This window comes from Gavialis gangeticus, unplaced genomic scaffold, assembly GCF_001723915.1.
Source record: "Gavialis gangeticus isolate Ggan-Ray unplaced genomic scaffold, GavGan_comp1, whole genome shotgun sequence".
Taxonomy (NCBI): domain Eukaryota; kingdom Metazoa; phylum Chordata; order Crocodylia; family Gavialidae; genus Gavialis; species Gavialis gangeticus.
Window position 1 is genome coordinate 141,501,497 of NW_017729032.1, and position 21,110 is coordinate 141,522,606.

Genomic DNA, 21,110 nt, shown 5'->3' on the forward strand with positions numbered 1-21,110 from the left:
CCTCACAGGAGAGCATGCCTCTGTGGTGACTCTGTCAAACTGCAGCCAGGGAGCTGTGCATAACCATCTATTTTTTTGTAGTGCTACAAAAATAGCATGTCTAAGGCAGTGCTAGGGCACCCTTATGTGCCTTGTGATTTTCCAGGGTGCCACACAATGTCAGCACTGTTAGGCATGCCAACTTTTTCAGACTCAAGGTACCCCATGGAAAATGCTAGCCCTTAGTTTTCAGTTATTTGTTGGTTACAGAAAAATAATAGAGCAACTCTTTTGTTGCAAAGAACTCAGAAAGACTACAGCAGGTTAGAATGCCTGTAACACTATGGATTCCTATCTGAAATCTTTGGATTTATCTTGTAATTTTCTCATGCCAAACAGTACTAATATTGTGTGGCACCACACAGCACCCTTGAAAGGATGTCAAGGTACCCCAGGGTACCACATCACCCTAGGTGAGAATCACTGTTCTATGTGCTGGGCTGCCAAGGAAATAAACCCAAAGAAATAATAAGAATAAACAAAACAAAAACCCACTGTGTGTGTGTCACTCCTGGAAGTGAGACACTGATGGGTGTTTGTACCCAAAATCTTGCTAAGAATTTTTCCAACTATTTGAGTTCATCTAATAAAAGATATCAGATTGACCCAAAGACCCTTGTCTGCCTCATTCCCTTCATTACACTGACATACACAGAGACTCCACTTTCCTTTATCCTAAAAAAGTAGAATCATAAAAGGAACCGGTCCCTATGGAATGCTTCAGTCTCCAAAGACAAATACAATCCTACCATTGCTGATATCTTAAGCAAATCTTTGCAAACTCTATTCTGAAGTTATTAGTCTTTGATACTTATTAATTCAAAGCAATGCTTGTTTTCCAGATAAAACTTTGGCTGTGGATTAGACCACATTCAGCAAAACCACTGAAAAGATTAATGAAATATAACTTTTTCTCCAATCACCTCTTCTATTCAATATTTCTTAAGATATTTGTACACACCAATATATATTATATGACTCCTTAACTGCAAAAAGAACAGAGCAAAACAGGACTTGACCCTTCTTGTTAGTTAATTAGTGCTTCATAGTAGTGTCAGGCAGTAGTTTGGAGTAACAGTGGTGATGAAGTAAAAGAATATGTATGGACCAATACTGTTAAGCATCAACAATGCAATCCCATTTACGCCAATAAGCCTGAAACTTGGAATTCTGCCAACTCAAGGTATTTTGTGCATAGCTTGAGTGGCTATGCACATAAAACAATGCTATTCAAATTGAAGCCATTTATTGACACTGGTATTAGGAATGTTAGGTAACTAATAAAAATGCATTGCAAAGTTCGTAGTATTCAGCCTGGTCTTTGCACAATACAAGTAGGAGTTCTTCACAGTGGTCATCTTGGCTTGTTTACAAAAATGTGTTGGGGAATCACGACATTTCCCCTTGTAAAAGGTTTCATTTTTCTCTGTGTAGTGACTCTCCACCCCTTCCTCTAGGTCAAAGCATTGAATATAGAGATCTTTGGCCACACTGTTCTTCCTGGAGTGTCAACAAGTTATTGGGACACTGGCATTTAGGTTTCATCATGATTTCCTGTCACTACAGAGTTTTGCTTCTCTACTTTTTGCTGCTGTTTCCTCTTTCTCTGGCTGCAGGTATGTCCTAGGAAACAGATGTACTGTTATTTACAATGAAATGTTCTTTTGTTAATCACATTATTTTCATGTCAGGAGGTTTGAAACGTACATAAACATACCTCATGAATGTGGCTGTCTGCATGAGTACTCTAGTGCTCTTGTAGCTTCTGGGATGGGTGTCTACTCCTTAAATGTCAGTGAAAAAATTGCTTCTAGTTTCATTTGAAAATCAATTATTGAATTACACAGAAAGCAGAGAATCAATTAGCTGTCATTCAATCAGGGAGAAATTAGAAAAGTGATATTACAAATATGTAGCATAACATGAATGTGAATCAACAAGTTAGTTGCTGGCTTATCTGTAGTGTTAATATATGCCTGGAAATCAGCAGCCAAGCAGCCAGAGGGGCACTAGTGAGATTAGACTACTCGCTATCCCTTTTCAACTGAGGTGGACAGGCAGTTTTTTAAAAATACAAAAAGAAAAAGGAAGGTTTTCTTCTTTCATATGCACATGCATGAACACAGAAGGGGTGAGGAGGTCATTACATATGCGTCTGTATTTACTTTAATAAATGAATAAGTAGACATAGCATAAGAAAACAATTGCAAAATACTGCAAACAATTGCAAAACGCTGGGAAAAATGACTTGTACTCTGAAAGAACAAATCTGGACATGAACAGAAACAAAAGGTAACTGACTTTCTCATAACAGTAAAGTTACTTCTCCAAATTGCTTTCACATATTTATTATCTCTCGTAAATTCAATGACAGAACAGTGAAAATGACATCTAAACAGAATTTTAGCAACTAGACTAAATAAAGACTGCTGTTAGAATTGTTATTTTGTAGACTTCCCTAAGGGAAAAAAGTCTATTTCAGCAAATGTTTATAGAAAAAATAATCATTGTCATTAGAGGACATGGCACGTAGCAGTAATCCTCTCTTTTTGTTTTGTTCTGATTTTGTCTGTGTGTGTATTAAAAAATATTAATGATATTAATGCTGATGTGATGGTTGGCAGTTAAACAGCATGAACAGGGCACACTTCCCTACTCCCACCCACCAGTAAGTTTCAACTTTTCCTTGCACAAATCTTCTCAAAGCAGAAAGCAGACCACTTTCTGACTGGAAGGTAGATCTCTGTCTTTAGGGGATCATACTGAAGAGGGAAAATATACTAAGAATAGTCCTTGATCAATCCCAGATCTCCTTAGAATCCCCCAAAGTAGTTAGAGGTTTCTGCTCAACTGCTCAAAAGTGAAATAAGTAGCAGTGTTGACATTGAAATTATCACTACACTTCAGAATTAACTCTTTAATATGTAGGAAGGTATTGTACACTAACTCAAAAGGACTGTTTGTACATTCTACTGCACAAAGTTATAGGAAAACACTACTGCATTGGGCCAATAATAATATAATGAATTATTGTAACAAAATATTATCTTTCACTATAAATTATATGGGTATCGTGAATATTATAAAGACCATGAATTCTACATTAATATGATCATGAATTATAACAATGGTATGAATTACTTGCCAATTGCCCATGAAGAATGACCGGGGGGGGAGCAGGGAAAGAGCACCACCACCCACCATCCTGCACTGCCGCCCAGTCCATCCCCACCATTGCCCATCATGACTGACTGGGGGGGAGGGGGCAAGCAGGGATGGAGCTCCGCCACCCAGCACCTCTCAGTGCCACTGCTCCACCTCTGGCCCCATACACCCCCTACCCTGCATCTGGCCCTGTGCACCAGAGTCAGGGGGTGAGGCCAGGGCTGTGTCTCCAGGACCCCATGCCGCCGTAACCCCCTTGGAGGCGGTGGCAGCGCGGGGTGATGTTGTATGTAGCAGTAAGGCTGGATCTGCCTCTGCCTTACACGCCCTCTCCCAGCCCCAATGTCCAGCCAAAGAAATTGCCAGGGCACACAAGTTTTTTCAGAAGAAATTAGAGAGGATTGTACTAAACCAGTGGTCCTGAAATCTGGCTGCTCAGTAGCAATTCACACTGCCACCACTCCCTGACTGCCAAATTTCCAAACACTGTGGGCCTTTTGGCATGGTCTGGGGTACAGGGCTGCAGCAGAGGCCTAATCCAGTGTGTAGTGCTGGGGCTGCACACTGGATTGAGTGCCAGCTGTGGCTCATGGACTAGATCTGGCCAGTGGACCAACCCTGCACCACTCATGCAACCCATGGGATACAAGTTTGGTCACCACTATACTAAATTAGTGGTTTTTCAGTTATGGTCTATGGACAACTAATGGCTCACAGAAGCCTTCCTGCTGGTCCAAAGAGTGGAAGATTTTGAGATAAAGGATGAAGCAATCACATGTGGGGAGTCATGTTATATCTTCTATTAGAGAAGCTAACTGTATAGTTGAGCGAGATGTTAGACAAGCTTCAGACAAAGAGTGCCCTCAGGTCTCGCATTATAGATTTCATAGATTTCATAGACATTAGGGCTGGAAGGGATCTTGGAAGATCATTGAGTCCAGCCCCCTACCCCGGGGGCAGGAAGTCAGCTGGGGTCAAAGGATGTCCCTTTCTCTTACCATGTGATTTAATACGTTGACTATAATTAAATTTATGCAAAGAGAAATAATATATATGTGAGAGGAGCTGTATTTCCATTCTCCAGCAGTATGGTAGCTCAGGTGTCAGAACTAAAGGAAACCCTGTCCTACTTTTGACAAAACCTAGTGTGAGGCATGACACTCCTTCATGAGATACTGGAATGCAGCACTGTTAAAATTTTCTAAGGTTATGGCCTGCGTAAATTGTGAGATCTGTCAGTTGACTTCATATGTACATCATGGTGAAAAAACATATCTATCAGAGATACTGCAAGTTGCACAGTGAGAATATTCTAAGCACCATTACAAAAAGCCCCCCGTTTTAAAATATACAAAAGTCCTTTTAACTGGAATCTTCCTTGACTTTCCATGATTCTGAAGAGTTAAAAGTGTAACAAATAAAGGCGTCCAATCATTTCTACTTTTCAGTCTTCTTAAAGCGAAAGGAGGCAAACAGTTTGCTCCAAAGACAAAGAAGAGCAAATAGCTTCTTGGAGGAACTAAAATCTGGGTCACTAGAGCGAGAATGCATAGAAGAATTGTGTTCATTTGAAGAAGCCAGAGAAATTTTCCTAGATCATACAAGAACAGTAAGTAATGGATAGCAGTCTTATGTTAGCCAGATTTTTAGCCTGGATTACATATACAAATTAATTAAGTTTGACCTTTAAACTGTGGGGGCTAAAAAATACCTTCTCTGGACCTTTATGTTTATCATAATTATAAAATACAGAGAAAGTAGAAAACTAATATTGTTAAACGTGATGCTGCTTTTCTCAAAGGCTAAGTACAGACAGTCAAAAAGCCCAAGGCTAAATTGATTTAGTCTTCACAGGTTGGTCTAAACTGCGTAGACTGAACTGATAAGCAAGGCTTCACTTTTGATTCCAGAAATGCAGCCGTACACCTGCAGCATGGGCCAAGGCTAGCCCGCCCACCTGCAAGGGTGGAGGAGGTTTGTGGGGGGAGGTGCCAAAGTATCCTGGGATGATGGGGGATTGTGAGTTAACTTGAATCCAGTGGAGATCTAGGACAGAAGTCCAATCAACTGATTTCACCTAAATCAGTTAAGTCTGATACTACATCCATCCAGGTTTATCTTAAACCTGTTTCAGACATTTTGATAGTGGCTTATGTGCACTGAACTTCTGTTGTGTCACAGATTTGAACCAGTTTCTGATCACTTCTACCTGTTTATATGTAATTTCTGTCCTTTGCTCAAAGCTGCAAATTTAGTTGCCTTCTCACTAGCTTGGTGCAACATTCATATAATCTGTTAGATACAGTATCACCAGTGTTCATGGCCTTTGGTATATGAAATGACAAACCATATATAGAGAATTTCCTTACGCCTATTTTCACTGATTCATACATTGTAAGGCCAGTAGGGACCACAGTGATAATCTAATCTCTTCTCCTATGTAATACAGGCCATAGAAATTCTTTGAATTTATTCTTGTTAGAATTAATTTTCCTCTTTTTCTTCCAGATGCAATTCTGGCACATCTATACTGGTAGGGGAATTTTATATGCTCTAACAATACCTGAAATTATACTATGGCATTTCTTCCTATAAACCAGACTGATGCTGAATGTTTGTTTTCTTTGCAGCTAGGAACCAGTGTGATCCCAATCCTTGTCAGAATGGTGGGACATGCTTTAATGAAGCTCAGGATTATGTCTGCTTTTGTCCTAAGGATTATGAGGGCAAAAATTGTGAAAAAGGTAAGCAATTGCAAATCTTGAAAAAAAGCATAATTCAAATACCAGGTATTCTGACAAATGGAACAAACTTTATTACTGTGTACCATTCCTGCACAGAATGTATGACTGCTGTAGTTAATTGTGCTATAAAGGAATCTAGCATACTGGCACTTCAGTCACTCTGTGTAATAGCAGAATACTTATTACACAACATGGATCTTCTGAGAAGTTCACTTTTCTGACCTGAAGAAAAAGAAACTTTTCTGTAACTAAATTCTAGTGGTGTGTTGGCTTGAAAATGGAAATGTTGTGTAGCCAAGTAAATAAGACTAGGGTCTTGAAAGCATATGGGGACAGAAAAACCCTACTGAACTTACAGAGGTTTTCCTATTGATTTCAATGGGCATTAGTCCTAACTCTCTATACCAGTGGTTCTTAACCTTTTAGACTTAAGTCACCTCTCATTACACACAAGGCACCCCTCAGAAAATGCAAGCTCTTCACTTTCACACATTTTTTACTATGAAAAAATTATAAAGCAGTTCTCCTGTTGCAAAGAACTCAAAGTCCACAATAGGTCAGAATATTTTTGACACTATGGATTCCTATTTGAAATCTCTAGCTTTTTCTTGTGGCTCTTGTGTAGGTATTTGCACACCTAACAATGCTAATTTTGCATGGTTCCTTGTAGCATCCTTAAAAGGATCTCAAGACACCATACGGTGTTGCAGCACTCTGGTTGAGACTCTTGACTGTATATTGACTACTAGAGTTAATTTCAGTCACTCTGTGTAATAGCAGAATACTGGAGGCCCAAAGAAAGATTAGGAGCTTGCAGATATACTGGACTCCCTAAATATTGTCTCTGACTACCATTAATGATCTTTACAAAGGGACTCCATCATGCCAAGCCCAGCCTACATCTCTACCCTCATCTCTTCTCTTTTACCTTATTCTAGTCATCCATCCTAGCCATTCACTTTCTTGCCCATTCCTAACTTTTACCACCTGTGCATGCTAGTCCCCCTAGAACAGTCTGCAATCAATATCTGCAAGGCTCCTCATTACTCCTCCTTCTCCAAAAAAAAACTTCAGAAAATGAAACTGTTCCTTAAAGTGAATCCTACCTGGAAAGGTTATGTCACACCCTGTGCTTATTCTTTTTGTACAGTATTGTTCCCTATGGCAGCTGCTAGTGTCTCCAGAGTGGAGACAACTTCTGGCTAAGTACTGTATTGCTAATAAATCTGGCTAAGTAATAATGGCTGAAGTAGAGTACTTTGGGTTCAAAAACTTGACTAAAATATCTCCCATACAGGGATCTAGGATATCCCATGCAGTTGCTCCAATAAAAGTTATCACCCCCAAAAATATCCTTGCCTGTCACATAATTAATAATATTTCTTACAAAATACCTGTTAAAGTTCAGCTATTCAGATGGCTGGAATACCAAAATGTTCAAATATGTCTTTTCTCTAGAAGAGATGTCATCTTGTGCAATCAATTATCCAGTGGCCTTTCCAGAGTGCTCTTGTGGGGGAGAGGAAAACATTATTGTTAATATAGGAACATTTAATAACAGTTACTACAATTATATCTAGCTCTAAGAATAGGAAGGAATTACAATATTGTAGATAATATGTTGTGATACCTATTAGCAAAGAATTTTAATGGAATGCTTTTTAAGGCAAACTTTTGATCTGTTTAATTTGTGCTGGAGAATTTAGTTCTAATTCTGTGCAGCTCTGCCATTAACATTTACTTGCACTTGCCTACCTGTCTTTGACCATCCTGGCAATAATGGAGATTGCAGTAAATTTCACACTTACAAACACACATGCATTTTTCCTTATTTAGGTTTTGATGACTTACTGAAATGCATATATGACAATGGTGGATGTGAACACTATTGCACTGAACTGAACTCAACTGAAAAACGAACGTGTTTTTGTGCAGAAGGTTACAAGCTAGCAAGTGATGAAGTGTCCTGTATTCCCCATGGTAAGGTTCTGTAAATCAAGAGTTAAATCCAATAAAGAACTAAAGCATCTATATTAGGTGTCTGAGCCCACAGAGTATATTTCAGAAGCCAGGATAGACATGTATGTCATCCCCCACTCTTCATAAAAGTCCAAGAGAAGAGTTAGGAACCTCAGAAAAGCAAGCCAAAAAAATTTATGTATTATGCAGGAAGCTGCCTTGAGCTGGTTAGTAGGACACTCTTTAAGTACAAGGACTTATCTGAAATTCCACCCCATCAGAATGAAATCCTTGCCCCACTAAAGTTAGTGGCTAGGATTGACCTCACTGAGCACAGGTTTTTACTGTCTGGGTGCTGCAGAATCTAAGAGATTTTAGATCCAGTGGGCACATCTACATGAGACATTTACTGCAGAGTTGCCTAATTAGCTCCACAATACAATGTCAGCATCTACATGTGCAGCCCTATTAGGCTGCAGTAAACTCATAAACACCACCATGGGATAGTACTGCCCAAAATAAATACTATCCAATGGTGCCATCATTTAGTGTGCCACAACACACATGTAGATGCCGATGGGGCTGGCTGGGTCACAGGGGTGTTCCAGTGCAGGGGCTCATGCCCCAGCCAGTCCATATGCAGCACATTGAGCTGGGTCATAGAATCACAGAAATACAGGGCTGGAAAGGACCTCAAAAGATCAAGTCCAACCCCCTTGCTCTGGGCAGGAATAGTGGTGAGATCAAATGATCCCAGCAAGGTGTCTGTCCAGTGTCCTCTTGAAGACTTCCAAGGCTGGGGACTGCACCACCTCCTTGGGAAGTCTATTTCAGATTCTGATCACCCTTACCATAAAGAAGTTCTTCCTTATATTCAACCTGAAACCATCCTCTCACAGTTTATTGCCCTTGCTCCTGGTCCTCCCCTGGAGTGCCCTAGTGAACAGTTTTTCTCCCAGCTCCTGATATTCACCCCTTACATACTTATAGATGGCAACCAAGTCCCATTTCAGTCTTCTATTCCCCAGGCTGAACAGTCCCAGATCCCTTTGTCTTTCCTCATAAGGTTTGTCCTCCAGGCCCTTAATCATTCTTGTGGTCCTTCTCTGGACACTTTCAAGATTCTCCAAAATTTTATCCAGTAGCAAGGTCAAACTGAGTAGCCTATAATTTCCCAGCAGCCCCAGGCTTGTCAACCAGAGTTGTACCACCTGAGTTTATCATGCCGCAGTCCCAGGCATAAGTGTAACCACTGCACCTGGGAGCAATAAACTCTGATACAAACTGTGCTGGAGTTTATTCAGTTGAATTAATTTCACATGTAAACACGCCCAGTTTGTCATAGAATACAAATCAGGGCCTTGCTCTCAAAGTGGGTCAGAGAGTACCCCCTCCTGCATACATCTTACAGGGTTTCCAGGACAAGGGAGAACAGAATGTTTAATAGCAGCAGACCCAGGTACCATGAAGGATCTAGAGAAAACTGGATCCAGAGAGAATTAAAAGACCACTTAACTTGCTGAGCTATTTAGAGTAACTTCTGAGTAGTTAATCCTATGCCACCAGGAATAACTCCACTGAAGAAGTTTAATGGAATTACCCCAGCACAGGGTTTTCTGACAAATTCACTGTATTGAGTCACATTATTGTAACTATTATACTTCTGTTGTTTTCCAAAGTGGATTATCCTTGTGGGAAAATACCTGTTTTGGCAAAAATAAATAAAACTGAGGAAGGGAGAATTGTGGGTGGTACAGAATGTCCTCCAGGTGTATGTCCATGGCAGGTGAGTCTTCAATGTTGTGGTTTGTTTGGGGGGAGGGGTGCATTTTTTTCTCATTTAATACTTTTTCAGCAGTTGGGCCCTTGTGAAAGATGCAGGATTGTCAGAGCTTGATAACAAAGTCCTCTCTTCATCTGTAGAACAGTTAGGGCACAGCTTAAGGTAACATAAGCTCCAAACCCTTCAATATCACCTGCCTCAACCTTACTCTGAAGTGGCTGTTTTTGCTGGAGTGAAATAGTAATTCAGCCTCCTCCACTCTCTGCCCATTAAGTTCTTGGTCTTGTGGCTTAGTTTTGTGTCTCGTGCAGTTTCTCATGTGAAGCCCTGGGGCAAAATATGGAAAGTTAATATGAGGGAATCTGAGGGAAGACTTTTTCTACCATGTCCCATGGAATGGAGGTGACTAATGTTTTCCAACATGAGAGAAAAAAGAAAAGAAAAGAGAAATTAGCAACATAAATGATCGCAAAACTGTACAAAAAGCCAGTCCAGAAATTTTTCCTTTAGAAAATGGAAATGTGTAATTCATGTTATGACTGACTGTTTTAATAACATATTGCAAATTAGCTTCTTAGGTATCCTGTTAAAAAAAACCAAAGGACAAAACATACCATCATTGCCAAGGTGCCATTATTTGGTGCCATATCTAATACTATTGCCCCTGCTAAGTACCTTCATCTACAAGAATTCCCACAGAACTACTGCCCAGATTTTCAAGGAACCCATAGGAGTTAAATGCCCACCTCCTGTTAGCTTTCGCTGGAAGATGGATATTTAAGCCCCTTTATATCCCCTTGAATTACTAAAAGATCCAGTCTTACATTTGTATTCTGAGCAAAGGGCCCTTGGGATTACACATCTCAACCAAAAATCAAATGTTATTTTAAATAATCTCATGGTCATATGAATACAACAGATAGATGCTTTCTTTAACTTGTATAGAATTGCAGACCCAGCAAATTGCTATAAAACATAAATATTCTGGTTGTGTATTTGCAGGCTCTGATAATACAGAATCTCAAAGAACAGTGTGGGGGTTCCCTCCTGGCTCCAAACTGGGTAGTTACTGCAGCTCACTGTGTAGAAAAAGCAAACGTCAAACAACTGAAGATAAAATTCGGTATGCATTCTTCTTTCCTCAGTTTCTCAAGGTTTGGGGCCCCAAGATATACTCTTACATGTCCAAAAACCCAGAGTAACTTCTCTGAAGTCAGGAGAGATACTCCAAATTATTTAGTGGAAAATATTTTGAGGGGTTAAATGCTAAAGACAATAAATAGCTTTCAAAATGGATTACAAAATACAATATGCAACTGCAGCAGTTAGCAGTACCTCAGATTCCTCACACTGGACCTGAGCCATAAAATAAGTCTTTAAAAAGTCTCATAAAACAAGAGTGTTAGCATTTGACCAGGAGTGGCTCAAAACTTGCAGTATTAACCCCATTGTAATGGGGTGATGCAAAGATGTGAACAGTTTCTGCCTCTGTGCCATGAAATCCACTCTTAAGGATTGGAGGCTGGTGACAGCCATGGTCAGTGAGCCACAGGAAGTCTGTCATCAAGAGGTACATCTACATGTGCAATGAATGTGGAGCACAATTTGAATATGCACCTGGGACCACAGCATGTTGAGCTGGGTTGGAGCAGCACCAGGTGGCACATGGTCCCAGTGGTCAGCCTGCCAGCCCAGGGCTGCTCTGACCTAAATCAACATGCTGTGGCGGGGCTAGCTGGGGTACAAGCATTCTCCATTGTAGGGCTAGCTGGCAGGCAGCCCCTGTACTGAGCACCCTCGTGCACCAGCCAGCTACATTATCATCTATATGCGTGATGCTGCAGAGTAAAAAGTCTTGAGTTTATTGGTTCCCTGTGGCTTAACAGGGCCACACGTGTAGATGCCAAGACGTTTACTCTGGATCTGATTAGTCAACTCTGCAGTAAACATCTCGTGTAGACATGCCTAATGTGTAGCAAAAAAGGTTTTTCTCTCTAGGATCCATTGGCCAGTCAAGTGGAGAACGGGCAACACTTCAGGCTCTCCTATGCCTGACCTACATCTCCTTTATATGTGAAGCTGATGGATGCTCCTGAGTGACTTCCACATGTGGGATAAATTCACTAGGTTGCAGAGACTACACTCTGATTTTCTGTTCCTCCTACAGCTAGGGAATACAGGTGCCTAGGGATTTACATGAAGGAGGAACTTGTCTCCCAGGGGGTGGCAGGTGAAATTACACACAGTTACAAAAATAACTGTCAGGGAGACTAGTCCATTCTGACCTTTACTATGAGTTAATTGTGTAATAGCCAAGGTGTGTGCTTCAATAAAGTAATAGACTGAAGTGAAATAGTATCCACTTCTGTCATCTTGCTTCAGAAACACAGACTATGTGTGTTGTAGCCTTCCGTTGCAATTCTGTAACTGAACCCTATTGCACAGCTCCAATCAAAGGGAGAAACATGAAAGGAAGGAAGAAGCCAAGGCACAGACCTTTTGGGGTAACAAGAACTATTTCTGGTGAACCAAGGAAAAACATTTTAAAAAGCAGGATGCAATAGAAAGGGTGGGAATGTAATAAAATAAGAAGTAAAGAAATCTCTTTCTACACAAGCTCTGTGAAGTTGAAGAGTTGGCTCTCTATCTAAACATGACTGGGGTCATAATTACTTTTGTAGGTGAACACAGAATAAATCAGGAAGAGGAAAGCGAGCAAGAGAGGACAGTTACTAAAATCATAATTCATGAAAAGTATTCTTCAGCCACAGTCGAACATGACATTGCCCTGCTGCAACTGGAGAAGACTGTTAACTTCACTGATTACGTGGTACCAATATGTCTGCCTGAAAGTCAGTTTTCAGAGCGTGAGCTGTCCTCCATTAGATACTCCACAGTGAGTGGATGGGGGCGTCTCATAGAGCGAGGTGCTACTGCTGCCGTTCTTATGAGAGTTGACCTGCCACGTGTAAAGACAAAACAATGTATGGAAGAGACCAACTTAAATATCACAGAAAACATGTTCTGTGCTGGAGACCTTTCTGGGACTAAAGACTCCTGCAAGGGTGACAGCGGTGGACCTCATGCTACAAAGTACAAAAACACCTGGTTTTTGACAGGGATTGTCAGTTGGGGAAAGGGGTGTGCTACCAAAGGCACATATGGTGTTTATACAAGAGTTTCCAGGTATACTGAATGGTTAAAAAACCACATGGCTTCCTAAGCCACCATGCTTCCCTGCATCCAGATCATCTCTGAATTGCATTGTCCTTCAACCTATCTTTCACACTTCCCTCTCTAGCATCTTTTACCATCATAAGAAAATTATACTAACACTTAAGTGATCGTTTGATACAAATCTAATTCCAATTTGGTTCATATGTCTGCCTTGCCAGTAATTTAGAGTTTTATATTATTCAAAAATCATGAGCACAAGCTTCCATTACAACTGTAAATGCAGTTGACAGACCTTGAAAGGAGCAAGCTTTGCTAAATCTCTAGGGTGAGAAAGGTTCATTTCAGGCTTGGTTTCTATTTTTGTACATAAACAATATTGTACTATTTTGTTAGCCATTTTAATATTGACCCCAGATTTTTGAATGGCAAACAATAACTGATTTAAATTTATCTTTGCTTTGGTATAACATTACTGAGTACATGATGAGGACAGGCGACATGAAGGTTTACCACATTTCACTGGTAAGACACTCAAACTAAGGCTTGTCACCTATATGTATAGGTTAATAGATTTTTAAGACTAGAAGAAACTGTTCTGTTCACCTCATTCTGACCAGCTGCGTACTGAAGGCTGTATCTGGTTGCATGGGCAAATGATAAGTTTCACAGGCACAAGATAGTACATGAAATAGTGTGCACAATTAGAGGCTGCATTACACACTTGTAAATTTAGCTCCAAATACCATTTTGAAAACAGCTTAACAAATTAAGGGAAAACAGCAGATATAATAGATTGGTATTTTAGGAAAACATTTTAATGGGTGTCTGATGAAATCTTATAACTCTCCAAGTTTATTCAAATAAATTATGATACCAGCATTATCACAAAGGACTGACTTAAGAATGGGAAATGCTGATAAATGGTAATGTATTGAGATGAAACGATGCTGGTAGCAGGGTACTGCACAGATCCATGTTGGGTTTCTTTTTATTTAATATCTGAATTAACAGTATAGAAGTGGCAGCATACAGTTCATAATAAAAAAACTATATTCAATTTGGAAGAGCTCCAAATTCCACTGAGGACAGAGAAATAAGATCAAGGGACCTAGAGACAGTAAAAACATGGAAGAAAATAACAAAAGGAGATCCAGCTTGGAAAAATGAAACTAATGCATCAGGGAGAAAGTTAATTCAAAACACAGATATTTAATGGGGGAGGGAAGACAGAAGGAAGCTAACAAGAAAAGGTCTACAGGGCATATGGGCCAGCAAATAAAATCTCATTCTTCAATGAAGCAATACAACAAACAAATCCAAAAAGAGCAAAAATAACCTAAAGCAGTGAATCCCAGTGTAGCAATTTAATTGATCCTCTGTACATAGATCCATTGTGAAGATGTTGGTAACATAAGTAGTCAATTAATCTACAGAAAGATGCTGACAAACAGGAGATGGTTCAGGAAAGAACAACTAAAATGATGAGGGGTCTGAATAACCTGATTTATTAAAGAAGTTTTGAATGTAACTGAAGTTTTATAATGTGTAAAATGGAAAGGATTTGACAGAGGACTACAAAGATATCAAAGATGTGAATGCCAAGAAAAGAATAACCTAACCTAGTGCCAGATCAACATTGTGAAATCATGAGAAGGAAGACTGAGACAATATACTATGCAACTTTTCCTGACAGCAACTGAGGAATTTGATTGAGGAATGGTCCCCAAAGCACATGGTGAAAACAGCATCAATTGTGTTATTTAAAACCTGACAAGACAAAATGCTAGACAGTAAGTACAAGACAGGATCCTGCACACAGAAGTATGGGAGTTCCTAACACCCCAGTGTACGCCAGGGATCTCTCAGACAACTTAAATGGCAGGTGAATGCAAGGGCAGAATACAGTACGCTGCTTAGCTTTAGCAAATTATTTTTGGACCCAGGGATTGATGTGGGTAGGAGGGGGAGAAGAGGAAATCATCAGGTTTACCAGGTGACTTTCCTGGTATTAAATACTGAAAATATGCTAAAAATGAATTAACTAGTTCCAGTCCTCCCCCTTGAAGATGTTGGAAGAAACTAAAAAAGAGTGGGCACTGTACATTGCAGGCATGAGGCAGTTGCTCATCCTGTAGAGGCCAGTGACATATGGACATCTCCACCCCTTCCCTCAGAAGCAGGACCACTGGGATGGGGCGGTTCCTGTCATGGGTGAGCTGTGCCACTTATAGACAAACCTACCTCTGTGAGCTTCTTGCTTCTAGCGCAGATGGCAGCAAGAGGCTGTGAAAGACATCACCTCGTAACATCATAAGAATCAAATACAACTTTTTTTCTTTACTAATGACTCCTGTCTATTTAGTCCGCTTGTGTTCTGCAATATCATAAATATATCGTATTTATACCGAAAGCTTGCAAAGAAGAATTTTTCCACCTATTCGAGTTGGTCTGATAAAAGGTGTCAGATTTACCCAGAGAACCTTGCCTGCGGTATCATAAAGCACCCTACTGCCCTTCCTTCCCCAGGCCTATTATCTCCCAAAGAAAAATTAGCCAAGTTTTGGGGTTTTTTAAAGACATTTTTCATATTCTGAGCCAGATCAGCCAACTCAAGTCCAAATCTGTGAGTCAGTCCAGAACCATAAGTAGCCCTACAACTGGCAAACATCCCCCACCCCCCAGGAGCTTTAGATATTTTCAAACTTTTTTGGCAGGCATCCTACGTGCAGGCCAAAGCCCCGAGGCTTGGGATTCAGATGCCCCCAAGTTTCACCTGCCCTCAGCCATACGGCCGCAGGGGCAAGCTAGGGAGGAGCCTCCCCTTTCCATAAAGTGGGCTTTAAGCCCCAACACCTCGGCGGGTACTAAACTGTGCCAGAAGAGCGGTTATCCCCCAGGCACTTAAGGAAAACTGCCTGCATGGCCCCAGGGCCGCAGTGTTTCCCCTGCCATCGAAGTGCCAGGAGGGCACTTTGCCTTCTCCACCCGGCAGCTTTTCTACTGCTGCCTTGCCTTGCCTTGCCTCGCAGGGGTCTCTCTCAAAACAGGACCTTGAGCTTTGGGACATCTTCTTCACCTGTGCTTTGGGACCCAGAGGGGCTGAGCCTGAGGGAACAACGAACCCCAAAAGGAGGCAAGGAGAGCCGCTGGGCTGCTAGCATTCCGCCTGGCTTCGAGTCTGCAAATGCAACGTTTCGGGTAGGGGAAACCCCTCCTGGAAGCACGGGCTCCAGTCAGAGCAGGCTCGGAAGCGCGGGCCGGGCCCGGCCGAGGCAGCAGCGCGCCGCGGGGAGGTGCAGGTCGGGGCGTTGGACCTTGCTCGGCCCCGCCGCGCGGGGAGGAGTGCTGTGCACAGCTGGGCACTATGGCGGGCCAGCTGCTTCTCATCCTGCTCTGCGCCGCGCTGGGGGATCGGCTTGGAGCTCACGGGAGCGGTGAGGGGCTCTCGCCTTTTGTGCTTGGGGCTCGGCGGGAGAAGGGACCTCTTGATGGGGCTGCTGCACGTCTGTGCCAGCCCCCTCCCAAGCCAAACCAGCTGGGGAGAGCTGAAATGCCCTTGGTTGGGGGTAGGGGAGATGTCCTACTACAGCCCCGGGGGGGGCTCCTTGCATGCAGGGGCCAGATGTGGGGGAGCCCCCTTCCAGCCAGCTGCCTGCAGGAGGGGGGCTGCCAGCTGGGCAGGGGGGAGGAAAAGCAAGGGCTTCCACCAAAGAAGTGGGGGAGAGGCATCCATCTGCAGGGGGGAAGGAGGAGAGGCGGAGAAGTGACTGAAAGAGAAGACTTGCAGGGTAAAGAGATGGGGAGAAAAGCTCCTGAAGGAGAGGCAGCCAGCCCCTGTGGGGCTCACATCTTCGTTTCAGTGAGGGTCTTGGCATTTACCTGCCAGCCTTCCTGGAAGAGCAGGTGAATCCCAGCTCTCCCGGCAAGGAGGTACCACATAGGTGGAGAGTTTCCTGGGCTCCACGCAGGGCAGAGGGCACCAGCCTGGGAATGAATTCCTTGTCTTCTCTACTCTGCCATAGGCTTCCTTTGGGATGTTATGTGGGTCTCTCTGTATCTCAGTTCCCCATCTGCCAAATCAGGATTGTCAACTGGGGGTGGTAGCACTTCTGTACCCCAAAGGGAAGCTGGGTGGGCAACTGCATTGGAGACTGAGGCACTTGGGTATTACAGCAGTACTAGGGACTTAGGAAAATCAGACTTTCTCCCCCATTTTCCTGCCTTGCCTCAGTTATGCATCTCAGTTGTCAGTGACCGTAGCAGTTTTTAACAGGAGCAAAAATTTACTTGGTCTTTCCTTTTTTTTTTTTTTAATGGTGCTATAACGCCGTTCTCCAAAGCCACTGCATTGGGGAGATTTCATTGTCAGCTTGTTTAGGTTCCAAAATAATGGCCTTTGCATGTTTCTAGGTTGTTCTGCCTTACTTGCCCACCTACGTTTTGAGGATGAAAACACTGCAGAACCAATAGGAAAGAAAAAGGCAAGACTTATCAACACAACAAGCCAGCAGCTACATTTATGTTAAAATCTTCCTTTACCCCCCACCCCCATAATAATACTGTGCGGGCACAGGAATATAGAGATTATAGACACCAGCTGTAGCCTGTCACTGCCTCACAACTAAAGAGAAGGAAAATGACTTTAAGAACAAACAAGCTAGTGAATAAACAGTGAGCTAGAAATCATTTAACCAAACACTCACACTTTGCCAGTCTTACATACAATCAGCATTGATCTGACTCCATACAATAATAAAATATTGCTTCATTGTGCCTAATGATGGCAGAATCTGCCCCTCTGGGTTATTATTATTGGAGATGCACAACATCCCTGGGAAAATGTGTGTTCTTTGCTTTCACTCATTTTGGGACAACAGAAAAATAATGGAGCAATTCCATTGCAAAAAAACTCAGAAAGACTGCAACAGCTCAGAAGGGTTTTGATGCTATGGGCTCCTGTTTGGAATCTCTGGGTGCAGCTGTTAACAGTGCTTATATTACCTGGCGCCGTGCAGCACCCTTACAAAGATCTTATGGCACCCTGGTTGAAAACCACTGGGATAGGGTCCATGCTTCCACTCAGGTGCAACTACCTGGGTAGCCAAGAGGAACTGTTTCTGAGCAAACCTTGTTTATTTTATATAAACCCAGTGTTCATATCTAAGAGAGAGGGAAGGCAGGGCACCTTAGACCAGTCATTCTCAATTTTTTTTTAACTCAAAGCACCCTTCACTGGATTCAAGGCATCCTCCATAATGTTTGTCAATGAGGTAGCACCCAACTTCAAAAACTAATTATATATTTCACACTTACCTCCTTACAGAGGAGCTGGGAAGTGAAGGTGGGGGATCATTCAGGCTTGTGTTCATCTACTTAGCTTTTCTGATTATCTCCTGACATTTCATGGCACCCTTCAAAGGATGTGTTGGAAAAGTGCCCTGGCCAGAGGAAGGTGCACTGGTAATGTTTCTTGACAAATTTTAAAATAAGTCATTTTTGTTTCCTTTCAGTATTTTTAAAGAAAGAAACTGCAAATATGTTTTTGGAAAGAACAAAGCGTGCTTATTCATTATTTGAGGAGTTCAAGAAAGGGGATATTGAAAGAGAATGTAAGGAGGAAGTCTGCAACAAAGAAGAGGCCAGGGAAGCCTTTGAAAACCAAGAGAAAACAGTAAGGACAGAGCATCATCAAACAAATGGGCCTATATTTTCCAAACTGAAATGTTTTCTTAGAGTCTTTCAAACCGGGTACCTAAAATCACAAATTCATAGGACAACTTTAGTCTTTTTCTCTCTCTTCCCGGGAGAAGTAGGAAAGATTGCCAAGTTTGATTTTATGATGCCAGAAGAGCAGGAAGAATCATACAAAATCTGAAAAGGCATCTACTCATAGTTTGGGTCTTCCAAGTCAGACTATATGAAAGCCTTTCTGTTCACTTTCTTTAATGTTCTGACCTGTTTAATCATAAATGTAAAGTATCTCTAAAGATAAGCATAAACCACAGATTTTCCTTCCTGACTGGTTGCAGCACCCTTTAAGCATTCAGATATATGAGCAAATGGGAACCTGAGTTCACAGATGAGATTTGACAAGGGGTGGAGAGTTGGTGAGATAGGGACATTACAGGAGAACTTCCACTTCTTGTAGACATACTATATCTTTTTCCAGAAAATATAATGTGCTAATATGTCTTATTGACAGGTCTTTTTAAACTGACTTACTAGCTGTACTGGGTGATGATGTACCCCTTTTATAATCTTTAGGTATCACCCTGATTTGTATGCTGCCCTGTTGCCAGCATTCCCCTAGGAACAAAGTATGCCCTTAGTCAGGGCTGTCCAACTTCAAAGCAACCAGGGACCACACATCACACCAGTCACAGACCTTGGGCCACATGTTTGGAGAGCCCCTCAGGACCCTGCCAGGCATAGCTCTCCTGTAACCACCCCTGCTGCAGGAGCAGTGTGAGCCCACCCCAACACACACACACTTCTGCCACATGACTAGCATGAACCCCCACCTCACCACTGCCACATGGACAGCTACACAGATGCAGGCCATGAGCTGCCAGTTGGACAGCCCTGCCTTGGATATTAGACAAGAGGACTCTGGGTGGAAGAGGTCTAGGTCTGCCAGCATTGAGGAGCCTGTAGTTTGGCAGAAGTAGAAGCAAGATGAAGGCCCTTGAATAATGTTCACCATGGGGCAGCAAGAAAATCAGCTACTAAATTGGGAGCACTGCTAACTGTAGATGTTGTTCTGGCTCCTGGTGTTGCCTTGCTGCTTGGCAACAGGAAATAAAGGCAGAAAAAGAAGGAAATAGGAAGTGGGAAGTGGGAAGCAAGAAGAATAAGAGAAAGGAGGAAGAGATGTGTAGGAGTTAAGAGAAGTGATGGGGAGACTGGGCATCAGAGAGAATGGAGTGACTGGGAAAGGGAACACAAGGAATATTTGGAAGGCAAAAAGTAGTACTTTGCTGGGGAGGTGTGGAAGATGGAGTGGGGTAGGAGCCCAAAGAAAGGAAAGTCCTGTCTTATGTTTTTGGGACTCTGGGGATCAGCAATATTGGGACAGAAGTCATTCCTGTTAAAGTCAATGGGAAGTTACACAAAAAAACAGGAACCCTGTTTTCAGTATAAGTTATTGCAAAGAACCTCTAAGGAAAATGTTTATGGAAAAGCCCTCTTGTTTCAGGGGGTAAGGCCATGGTGGTTTGAGTTGCTCAGTTTTGGTTACATTTTTTAAATGAGAATAATCTAGGAACACCATTCTGTAAGCAATTCTATTTGTATGACACTTAGGTTTTAGAGTCCAGTTCACTAACTGTCATAAAACTTGTTTTCCCTTCCCTTAGGAAGAATTCTGGAATATATATGTAGGTAAGGAATGCTTTCAAGTTTACTTTATAATATATATATTTTCTAAGAGTGAAGAACGATAATACTGGAAACCAAGACAGAAACACTTTATTTTTAAAAAAATGTTTATAAACAAGTAACAAAACTGATGATCTTTTCGTGGTTATGTTTGAAATGTTATTTGCAAGGTGATCATTATTCATGTATGCCAGTGGTTCTCAACCTATTTAGGCTTAAGGCACCCCTTGCAAAATGCTAGGTCTTACCTTTCACTTGTGTCTTGACTACAGAAAAATGGTAGATCAATTTATCAGTTGTGAAGTACTCAGAAAGACCACAATGGATCAGAATGTTTTTGACACTGTGGGCATATGTATACATCATCCTACAGCGCTACATGCACTATCGCAATGTAGCGATCACATGGGTCTACAAGTGATCGCCTGTACATCACTGTAGCGGTACCTTTCCCGCTTATAGCGCACTACTCCATACTTTCCTTCTGAAAGGAAGTACTAAAGCATGGCACTATAGCAATGGCACCATACGGTGACGTGTAGACATGCCCTATGAGTTCCTATTTGAAATTTCTGGGTTTATCTTGTGAATCGTGCATAGGTATTTGCATACCTAATACAGCTAATATTGTGTGGCACCCCATGGTATCCTTAAAAGCTATTCATGGCACCCCAAGGTTCTGTGACACCCTGGTTGAGAATCACTGATGTATTTATATATCAAACTGAATAATAGGGTCCAGTTCACAGAGATATAGCATCAAACTATATTTTCTGCATTTGCTTGGAGTCTCAAATTTAAAGCTTCTGACATGCATGCCCTTTCAGCGCTTCCTAAGCCTGGGATACTGCTACTTACATCCCTTT

The 21,110-nt window shown here is 41.9% G+C and overlaps 2 protein-coding genes across 3 annotated transcripts in view; both read left to right on the forward strand.

The window, feature by feature from the left end:
* Positions 1 to 1,363: 1,363 nt before the first annotated feature.
* On the forward strand, positions 1,364 to 14,400 carry F7 (coagulation factor VII). The gene is made up of 8 exons (XM_019525524.1): positions 1,364 to 1,655; positions 4,653 to 4,813; positions 5,713 to 5,737; positions 5,835 to 5,948; positions 7,785 to 7,928; positions 9,587 to 9,693; positions 10,693 to 10,813; positions 12,372 to 14,400. Exons 1-8 carry the CDS (start codon positions 1,586 to 1,588, stop codon positions 12,911 to 12,913), a joined length of 1,284 nt encoding a protein of 427 aa, XP_019381069.1. The 5' UTR covers positions 1,364 to 1,585; the 3' UTR covers positions 12,914 to 14,400.
* A 1,792-nt stretch (positions 14,401 to 16,192) lies between these two features.
* The window catches only part of F10 (coagulation factor X), a 21,923-nt gene continuing 17,005 nt past the window's right edge, over positions 16,193 to 21,110 (forward strand). Inside the window, exons 1-3 of one of the 2 annotated variants that reach the window (XM_019525217.1) lie at positions 16,193 to 16,301; positions 18,378 to 18,538; positions 20,223 to 20,247. In XM_019525217.1, the coding sequence (XP_019380762.1) occupies positions 16,232 to 16,301; positions 18,378 to 18,538; positions 20,223 to 20,247 (256 nt within the window). In that variant the 5' untranslated portion in view covers positions 16,193 to 16,231. The remainder of the gene's footprint in view (positions 16,302 to 18,377; positions 18,539 to 20,222; positions 20,248 to 21,110) is intronic. The other variant, XM_019525218.1, reaches the window with a different exon arrangement.

Excerpts from the sequence above, each read along its gene's own strand:
- F7 (XM_019525524.1), top strand. The coding sequence starts at position 1,586 with ATGATTTCCTGTCACTACAGAGTTTTGCTTCTCTACTTTTTGCTGCTG. Across the intron at positions 5,738-5,834 it reads ATTCTGGCACATCTATACTG|CTAGGAACCAGTGTGATCCC; the intron begins GTAGGGGAATTT and ends TTTTCTTTGCAG. Across the intron at positions 7,929-9,586 it reads AGTGTCCTGTATTCCCCATG|TGGATTATCCTTGTGGGAAA; the intron begins GTAAGGTTCTGT and ends TGTTTTCCAAAG.